At 29.8% G+C, this 10421-nt stretch overlaps 1 protein-coding gene across 1 annotated transcript; it reads left to right on the plus strand.

Moving 5' to 3' along the window:
- The first annotated feature begins 264 nt into the window (after positions 1-264).
- On the plus strand, positions 265-4237 carry LOC110733669 (probable WRKY transcription factor 40). Its single transcript, XM_021913748.1, has 4 exons — positions 265-576; positions 757-1089; positions 1412-1528; positions 3705-4237. Exons 1-4 carry the CDS (start codon positions 472-474, stop codon positions 4047-4049), a joined length of 900 nt encoding a protein of 299 aa, XP_021769440.1. The 5' UTR covers positions 265-471; the 3' UTR covers positions 4050-4237.
- The last annotated feature ends 6184 nt before the right edge of the window (positions 4238-10421 follow it).

Here is a 10421-nt window from a genome sequence, read left to right on the forward strand (position 1 = left end):
AGGAATTACTTCTAAATGTTGTAATTTTGTTTAGGGTGTAATTAATGCTGAAACGTTTAACACTTTTCTAAATAAATAATTAAAAAAAAAAAGGAAGAAAACGTAGATTGACCTAGTATTTTCATGCTTGACTTTCAAACAAATGTTGAACACGTATTGGACGCATATTTTATGTTTTCCAAAATTCGTTGCCGCTCCACCCTAGAATTGTAGTACTATTAACTGCCTATTTTCTCTTTTTCTTTAATACTTAAAGAAATTTATGCACTATTTCCTGGGGGTTTACAGTTTACTAGTCAATTTTTTTTTGTGTTCTTCTCTACAACTCTTCTACTATATAAACACTCACAAAGTGGCTCAAAGCATTCACATTATAATTATCCAATACTTATTTAATAACTCAACATTATTATATATTTCAATTTAACCACCTCTTTCAAAAATCCTTTAAGCTGGATTACTTCCACCTATATGGAGTCATCATCTAATTGGGTTCTTGACACTTCCCTTGGTTTTAATCTTAACCTTAATCTTTGTAACACCCCTGAAATCGATAACAAGATACACGAGGATGAGGTTGGTCATTTATCGTATCTAACTATCGTGGTTTTGTTAGTTTTGACCGCTAGTTTCAGTTTTAAACTTATTTTTACTAAACTGATAGTCGTTACAATGATAACAGACTAGTCCTAATATTTGTTTTTATTCGTGCTACTATCTAATGTTGTTATGTGTAATTTATCAATTTAAAAACAGAGAAAAAGTGGGAGTTTAGAAGAGGAGCTTAACAGGATGAACAATGAGAACAAAAGGCTCACAAAACTGTTGGCATCCATGTGTGAGAATTACAGTGCGTTGCAAAACCAGCTGATGGGTTTGATTAGTCCGAGTTCAAAAGGCGAAAATGAACAAGATCAGAATCCAAGGAAGAGGAAGTTTTTTGAAGCAACGGATTGTGGAATACAGGGGAACACTGAGCAGAGTTGTATTAGCTATGATGATTCATTAAAAAGAGTAAGGCTTCTTAGCAGCAAGCCTAAGATCACTAATAAAATGTTGATTCGGACCGATTTATCGGATACAAGCTTGGTATGTCTATAAAATTCATCACTATTAATTCATGATTTCTTAGCTTAATCACAAGACTTACAATATTCACCACTGTTCAATAAAATCCTTTTCAGTTTTTATTACAAAAAGACTCGTACGAATCGCTAAATATCGAGACAAATCTAATAAAATTCTACGTGATTGATGTTTTTTTTTTTTTTCTACTGTAGTCGTTAAATGACAAGTTCCAACAAATAACAACTTAAGTAAACGGATGGAATATGTAGTTTTCACTGCTATTGATGATTATGATTATGAGATTTTAGTTGCTAATTTTTTGTTGACTTGTGTTGTTAATTAGATAGTGAAAGATGGATATCAATGGAGGAAATACGGGCAGAAAGTAACAAGAGATAATCCGTCTCCTAGAGCTTACTATAAATGTGCTAATGCTCCTGAATGTCCAGTAAAAAAGAAGGTATGTTGTCACCATTTGTTAAAGTTTTATAGATTTTATGGCAATAATGGAGTAGATTTTAGATTTCACTAGTGAAAATGAAGATTAAACTAGCGTACCGTACAACATTCAAGGTCATCTCTTCAAAATAACATATAAGAGTATTTCTTGTCACATAATGAAAAATCTACTTTAAGTTTCTTTAGAGTTTATTTAGAATCAGTCTTACCATTATATATCGAATCAAATATGACTTTAATGAACGTTTTTAATCTAAATGATTGACTTTTAAAGAAGGTAAAACACTCAAAGATAGAACTCAATACACGTTAAAAAACTCAAAACTATAAATTCATGTATACAACCATACAGGACTATTATGAACTTTTTAACTGTACTGATCTCAAGGCTATAAAGCACAAATTCTTGACTGTCTTAGCTAGCTAGCTTCTCAAAGTCAACAATGCCTTTGAGATTTTGTTGACTATGACAATTGCCAACCATCTCCCAAAGGACATAGGTAGATAGGCCTTGATAGTTTGATTAAGCCATTCCTTTTTTATTAAATGATCAAAAGCTTATTCCGCTGTTTTTTTTGGAAAATTTGTGTTTAAATCCATAATAATGTCTACATTCTTAGAATTTGTTCTTTTTACCAACCATTAGGTGTTTTGGTCTGATTTTTTTTTTTTTTTTTTTTTTTTGAGGTTTGGTTTGATATATGATGGTCATGGTCTAATTAAATTTCTATTGTAAATTTGCACTACTTGTACGTATAAGAAACAACATTTTATGTGTAAAAAAAAAATAACCAACATTTTAAAATGGAATTTTAATAAATATGGAGTACATTTTTTTTTGCAAATAGCTAACTTATTTATATTGTACGGAGTATTTATTAAATACACGATTAAAATTATTTAGTAATTAGGGTGGCTAACGCGTATAATGTGCGCATCATAGCTAACTCATGTCTGGAAAGCTCTTTCGGTTTGACCTTATGTCACACTTTTAGTTGTTGGCATCATTAATGTGCGAAAAAAATGTAAACACGTATTTTTTAGGGTATAAATGTCCCCACACTATCCTTGAACTTCAATATAAAAAAATTAACATTAATGAGGATAAACATTTTATAGAGTATATTTGTCCAAAAATTCATAAGAGTTATCTCAAAAAGGATTAAGAGGGACGGTTTCTCCGTGCTTGCATGATTTATTAAATTATTAATCAAGCTAAGCCAAACTCAATTACAAAAAAAAAAACAAATACACTTGATTAGGGAAGTCTTCTCTAAGCCTGACTCAAGCCAAACCCTTAACCTTATCTTCATATGTATCTATCTATACCTTGTATCGTTTTGAACGAGATCTATACCTAGTATTTAAAAACACAAACCATCCTACATTCATAGCCATGTGTCATCTTTTTTTTTTTTTTTTGGTTGAATAAAGCCACATGTTACCTTTTAATCTTTTAATGTTCTTTCTAACATATAATAAAATACATTAATATATCTTAAAAGTTTATTTATAATTAATTTCCACCTCTTCTTCTTCTACCAATAAATAATTAGAAACATATTATAAAACAAAAAACTACTTCCTCGTCCCTTATTTACATGTCTATTTCTCTTTATTATGTGAGTAATAAATGTTAGAAATATATAGACATGTAAATAAGGGACGGAGGGAGTACATTATATACCTATGAATAAGTCGTGCATTGCACGAGTCAAAAGACTAGTTAAAGTTAAAGAGGTTAAACATTAAACAAGTGTCTATCCTTATTCCTTAGTGCTACATAAACACACTTGCGTCCTAGGCCTTCTAGCCAGAGAAGTCTCTAACCCTCTAACTTAGTTTGAATTCAAAGGTGAAAGTATTTATCACTTCAATAGGACCACGAGTCCACTACTATATAGCACCATGCCACACACTCAAACATAGTGTACGTACAACGTACGTACGTCTACGTATTACACTTCAATTTATTCACTTCATAAATCATAACCAATTAATATTGAGGAGAGTATCCTAATGCTTCTCTTTATCTTACCTTTTAAGGAGGAAAAAAAAAATCATCAGTGGCTAAGTGCCAATAGAAGTGGTTACAACAATACAACATAAATTATCTTATATTATACTCCGTATAATGATAATGTTTTTGATTAAAACTTGTTTGCATGTAAAATCAGGTGCAAAGAAGTGCAGATGATCCAACTATCTTAGTAGCAACTTATGAAGGCGAACACAATCATCCTCAACCATATTCAAGGGATCATTTAGATCAACATGTCGTGTTAAGCTCAAATCAATCTGTAAATGATAAGGCCGTAATACAATCTCCTAGTAACCTCCCTACTCTAAACCTTGATTTGATCAACCATAATTATTCCAACAACACGGAGAAGGCGTTGCAGAGATTACTTGTAGATCAAATGGCATCTTCATTAACTAAAGATCCTTCTTTTACTTCAGCATTAGCAGCTGCCATTTCTGGAAAAGTATCAGAAAATAACTATTGTGAACAATGGTTATAAATTATAAGCTACGTACGAGTAGTATATTACTATAATTAGAATAATTGAACTTTTGTGTATAATTTTAAGACGGTATGTGTAGTACTATGTACGCTCATGATTACTTTATTGCGTTTTAAGATTATTCCTTTTTAGACAATATGTCATGAGAAGGTTAATAAAATGAAAAGAATGAGAAGGAAAAAAAATGTGCAAAAGTTATTATATTTTTCTCCACGGTACATGTTACTTTAGAAGAATATTACAAGAGGGGGGGTGAATTGTAGTATGGGAGGAATTAGCTAAAGGAACTTGAAAGTCACACAAAAAGATTTTACGTGGAAAATTTTTGGCCCTAACAAGAAGAAAAACCACGACACTTGGAATTTTAGGAAAGATTCTTTATTAGAATAGGGCAATCAACTTATTACAAGTTAAAGACTATATCTTCAAGTTCCTCAATGAACTTGAAGTTCCTAGTAGCAAGTCCCTCTACTTGCTGCTCTTATCTTCTCTTTCTCTTCCGACTTCTTTTAGAGCTGAGTTCACTCAAAATTCCAATTCCCAATTACAAATCTTGAAAGAAGATACTCTAATGAAAGTAATCAAGAAAGCTAACAACTTAAAGTAGAATGCGACTCTTGACACTTTTAGAAAACAAATAAGATAGAAAATATGATTGAGCAAGGGTGAAGTTTTTCCAGAAATTAACTTCAGCATTTATAGAAAAACTTAGCTTAAGGAAAGCCACTAGTGCTGCACATCAACACCACAAAACTCCACTACTTCCGGTACTTCAGTCGTGTCCTAAAACTCAGGGCATGTTAAACTACATAGTAAGCGGTTTCCTTGTTTAGTGGGAGACTTAATCAATCATCAGTAGCGCAAGTATAGGAAGTTAGTTGCAATATTTTTGAAAGATATTTTCCGAAAAATAAAAAGATATTTATTCAAATATCAAGCAGAAAAGATATTTTCTCAAAACTGATTTTCCTATAATTAAGCAACCATAAAATTATATCTTAAACTAAATTCAAATCGCAGTCTACTAGTCATCAACTTCTAATTACTTTCAATTACATAAAATCTAAAACATAAAATATTTAGACTTCATTCTTCAGCTTCTACTCCGAAGCTTATGTTCCTTCAAAGGAACACTTCAACAAGTTTCAGTCTCTTTATGCTCTTGTTCCTTTGCCTCGAATCATCCTATAACTTGGTCCAAATAAACTACACAACTTATCAAGACATTAGTCCATTAATTTGACTTATGTTATCATCAAAACATCAAGGGCAACAACACATATTTGATTTTTGAGCTAATAAAAATATTTAAATTTTTCCACTAATCTCTAATTCCCTACTACTACTACTCTTGCTTTAAGGAGTACTAATTTTAGTAAATCAGACTTGTAAACTTAAATTTACTCATGTGTTTTTCATCCTTTATTTTGCTTGCTTTAATTTTGTCGGACCATATATTTGATTCTTACATACTCCATGATCCGTTGAATTCTTTTTATTCTTTCCACTTTGACTATTTTTTATCCCACAAAAAATCTATACTATATATATATATTAAAAGACGTTTGTAATCAAGGATACATGTCACATGTCACCCATTTCTTCCACCAAAAGCATGCCATATCACTCAATTAGAAATATGAATGCTACATGTCAATTGAAAAAGAATGTATATGTCAAGAATCGAACATTGGTCCATTGGGAAATGAATAAAAAATCATACCAAGTTTACTACGGAGTATCTAATATTTTAGTTAACTTACTAGATTAAATCCTGTGCAATGCACGATTTCAAATAATTATATTTACAATAAATTCTATCAAAAAAGTATAACTCGGTATTAATTAAAAAGTATGAAATATATTTCTTCCAAAGAAAAAAAAAGGATGAAATATATTGTTTCAAAAAAAAAAAAGGTATGATATATATGTGATAGAAAATAATTAGATATGTAATAACTATAATGGGCAATGTGATATTTAAAAAGTTTATGTAGTTTATGGACTTTTAAGATAAAATTATACTATTATAATTCAATTTGATTGAAAATAGAATTCTAAATTAACTTTTTTTTTTGCTTCAAAGTCAATCTATATTTATCTAACGTGGTACGATACTTGGCGAAAAATTAAAACGCTAAATGATGTTGTCTTGTGGCCTAATTATAAATTTATTATTTGGTATTTTATCGAAGAAATAACTCTAAACTAATAATCTTATTCTAAAATTCTATCCTAATTTGATTGAAAATAGAATTCTTACCTAATCTTTTTTGTCTTATGAAATCTATCCAAGGTGGCGCGACACTTGACGGTTTTTTTATCATATGAAGTCTATTTAAATCTATCCAAGGTGGCGCGACACTTGGCAAAAAGTTGGAATGTCAAGTGTCATTATTTTGTGACCTGGCTAAAATTTTAGCTTTATATATTAGTTATATTGTGTAGAAATCAAAAATCAAAATTTAGATACAAACATAAAAATAAGGTTTTTTAGTATGTTATCTTGGAGGGAAAATTCTTTATATTATATTGCTAAGTGTCCCTCTAAATTCGCCTTTAGTATAATGTAATTGATTGATTCTTCTTAAATTTATTTAATGTAGACCATGAGAGTGTTTTTCTTGTACTTTTACACAAAAAAATAATTTTTAGACTAAATTTAAAATAAAAATATTTAACATTATTATGTACTCCGTACATACAAAATATTATAAGTAAAATTCATCTACCTAAAATATAATAATACATGAAAATTATAATACATAAATATTTAACATATCGACCTGGGGTATTGCTCGGGCTAAACACTACTTCCTCTGTCCCTTAATTAAATTTCTATTTCTAGCATTATTCTTCACATAATAGAGAGAAATAGGAATCTAATTAAGGGATGGAGGGAGTAGTTAATAGTTAAAAAGATGAACAAAAAGAATAACTCATAGAGTATTAGTGTTATGTAAGAATATATATTGAGATAACTATGACAATTGGACAGTTATTCCATCAATATAAAAAAGAATAGAAACAAAAAAATTAAAGGATATAAATGTAGTTGCTTGTCAATTTAAAGCTAGTTAGTTCGTTCTCAAAGATCACAATAGTCAAATGATTAAGTTAATGTGTTGGTGGGGAAGAAATAAATGAGAGTAACATTCACGGAGCTCATTTGATCGACACTGCTCGTATCGTACTAGGGTTTCTAAGATCTTTGCATTTCTTATCCATCTATCCTTATAAAAATAGAGACATGGTTGAATATGGTATGTATTTCATTTAAAGTTGGTGATTGTAGCTTTCTTAAAAAAAAATTCATGGTTTTTCTTTCTAGGAGTGGATAACCCTTGAAATTGATCGATTTGGAGTACCGAACACTCTATCCAATCCAGGTACACCTTTGACATAATTTAAAAGGTCGACAAGAAGTTATGGATATTAATTAGTGAAAGGAAATATACAGAGTACTTGTACAATTTAGCAAATTGTATTGGTTGTTCACAATGTAGTTAACACATCATGTACATTACAATTAATTCCATACAAATTATTGTACAATTTCATTTCCAACATCATTGAAATTGATAGAGTATAAAACATATTTCTGGGCCTCAACCATCAGCTAATGATTGAGGCCTAGGAAAATGTTTTATACTCTATCAGAAATGAACATCAGCTATCTAATAGTTGTATTAGTTACAGAGTATCATACAAACTTATGTACATTTTTCGAGAAAACAAACGTATCTTATGTACTACTCCGTAATTCATGCTCATTTCACCGTTTGCTGCCACTTACCAAACGAGTCGTGATAAAACTTTTAATGTTATTGTTATAAATATTGAAAGCTCGTCGATAAATGTCGAAGACTTTTAATACTTCATAAAATTGAATTCAATGATGAACTAATAAACATTTTCTATACTCGTGTAATAACAACTTAAGTTCTCTAAAATTTCTATACACGGAGTAGCCGAATACCTTGACTAAAAAATATCAAATATTTCATAATAACAACTTAAGTTCTCTAAAATTTCAAGGTCTATTGTCTTCAAATTCAGTCCTAAGTCTTCTTCCCATTCTTCCCCACAATAAATTGGTGCATTTCATCATTCGTGACATCATAATAATTATATTTAATACGGACTATTATTTCATCTTTTGGATTCAAAATTAGTTCCATTGATTCTTCATACATTATTTGAAGTCAAGAGTGACGAATTTGTTGGTTAGCAACAAGTTTGTATGAGAGAGATTCAAAGGAAATCTTAGTTGTTTTGTTTTAATATTACGGAGTAATAATTTTTTGGCTTTCACAAGTAATATTTAGTATTATTAATTAAGCTGGTACGGCAAATATGAATATTAATTAGTCAATAGTCCTACAACATTTAAATTAAGAATCATTCGTCCCAACCACTAATATTTAATTTATTACTCAGTAATCGTACATTATTGTCTCAACCTTTAATAATTAAGCATTCACAATTTCACATACATGATAGATTTTACTAAAATTGATCATGATTGATTAATTTTATTTTTAGGAGCTGAGATTGATCATCGGGTATTCATTATTTAATAGCTAATTAATTTGAGGATAAGGTAGCTAGCTAGTAGCTTAATTTTCTCCTTAATTTATCAACTTATTATGTTTTATACAAATTTTTGTATGTGGTTGGACACATGGTGCGACAGAAGTTACTTGTAGGGTGTTACTTGTATTTTGTGGTTACTTGTAAGGTGTTACTGGTTTTGGTCAGAGTGTTACTTGTATTATGGGGTTACTTGTAAGGTGTTATTGGTTTTGATCAGGGGTTACTTGTAGAGTGTTACTTGTTTGGTATGGGGCTTTGGTCTGGGGTTACCTATAGGGGTTACTCAAAATACAAGTAACTCATACAACTAACCCCAAAATACAAGTAACACCTACAAATAATTCATACAAGTAACCCAAATACAAGTAATACCTACAAGTAACCCCTAACAAAATCAGTAACACCCTACAAGTAACCCCTGTCACACCATGTGGTATGCCACACTGTAAAACCTCTGTATATTTTATTATCTCCTGCCATCAAGATGACTTACGAGTTATATGAACAGGAAAACAATGTGATTAATTGTATAGTAAAGAGTAGTAGATGAGATAAACAAGTAAATTAACCGAGCATAAATATCCAATATATCCATAATGTTCACAGATTGGGTTTGACTTCAACCTATAGTTGACTTCTGACTTTTTTGGCCCAAATAGGACAATATTTTATAAAGTTGATGGCAAACCAATTGACCCAACCACTAACTAATTAAAAGAATGACAGCCTACACAAAAGATACGTATAAATACAAGTATTGAGGTGATGGGAGAAATTTTTCAAAAAAAAAAGTCAATCAATATCGACTTTTGTCTTGATCATAATAATAGGATGGGATATGAACCAAAATATCATCTTTAGTATGAATAGAGAAAATGGTTCAGTTGTGAAGACGGCTGAGACTTCTAAAAAAATAAAATTCATTTTTGTGAAACACAATTGACAATTATGTAGATGCATGTTATAAGCTAATTATATACTCTCCTATTTATTTGGGATGAAGTAACTTAAATAGAATATCATTTAATTTAAAATGAAGAGAGTATTACTTTCTATGTATTTTAAGTGTTTCACTTATATATGTATATTTTTTTAAGTGTTAAAGACAAGCAAATAAAACAGTAAATACGTTATAGGAAGTTAAAGTAGGACAAATCTCATTAGTTAATTACAGTGATAGACTAGCCTAGTACCCTATTTTATAGTAGAATGGAAAGTTATTTGATAGACAACACCATCTACTTATTTAAACCCTATTTTGTGTCGTATGTTGCAATTAAAATAAAGCAGAGAAATAAGAAAGTTTAATTTAAAATTAAGCAGAAAATATCCTTAAATGCACCTTAAGTTCATATAAGTTTTTTCTTACCATTATCTAATTGCACATGTAAGGCCCTGTTCTCTTCACCGTAAAAAAATAATATTAAGTAAAAATAATTTCAGTTCATTAAAATTAATTTCAGTTCAGTAAAAATAATTTCAGTTCAGTAAAATTCAGTTTTCTCAAAGAAGAATTATAATAGAAAATCAGTAAAAAATAATTTCAGTTCAGTAAAAATAATTTCAGTTCAGTAAAATTAAGTTCAGTTCAGTAAAAATAAGTTCAGTTCAGTAAAAATAATTTCAGTTCAGCAAAATTAAGGTGAATCAAACAGTGCCTAAGACTTGCTCTTCTTTCTGTTCTTTTTATCAGTTTCGTTCTAAGTATCACAAAAGTCAGTTGACTCAGCAGTTAGCTAAAATAGAATTCAAAGACAAATTAGAATATGAGAC

Source organism: Chenopodium quinoa, unplaced genomic scaffold, assembly GCF_001683475.1.
Source record: "Chenopodium quinoa cultivar QQ74 unplaced genomic scaffold, ASM168347v1, whole genome shotgun sequence".
Classification (NCBI taxonomy): Eukaryota; Viridiplantae; Streptophyta; class Magnoliopsida; order Caryophyllales; family Amaranthaceae; genus Chenopodium; species Chenopodium quinoa.

Coding starts and splice junctions, on each gene's coding strand:
- LOC110733669 (XM_021913748.1), top strand. CDS start 472: ATGGAGTCATCATCTAATTGGGTTCTTGACACTTCCCTTGGTTTTAAT. Junction 577..756: donor ACAAGATACACGAGGATGAG/GTTGGTCATTTA, acceptor ATTTAAAAACAG/AGAAAAAGTGGGAGTTTAGA. Junction 1,090..1,411: donor ATTTATCGGATACAAGCTTG/GTATGTCTATAA, acceptor GTTGTTAATTAG/ATAGTGAAAGATGGATATCA.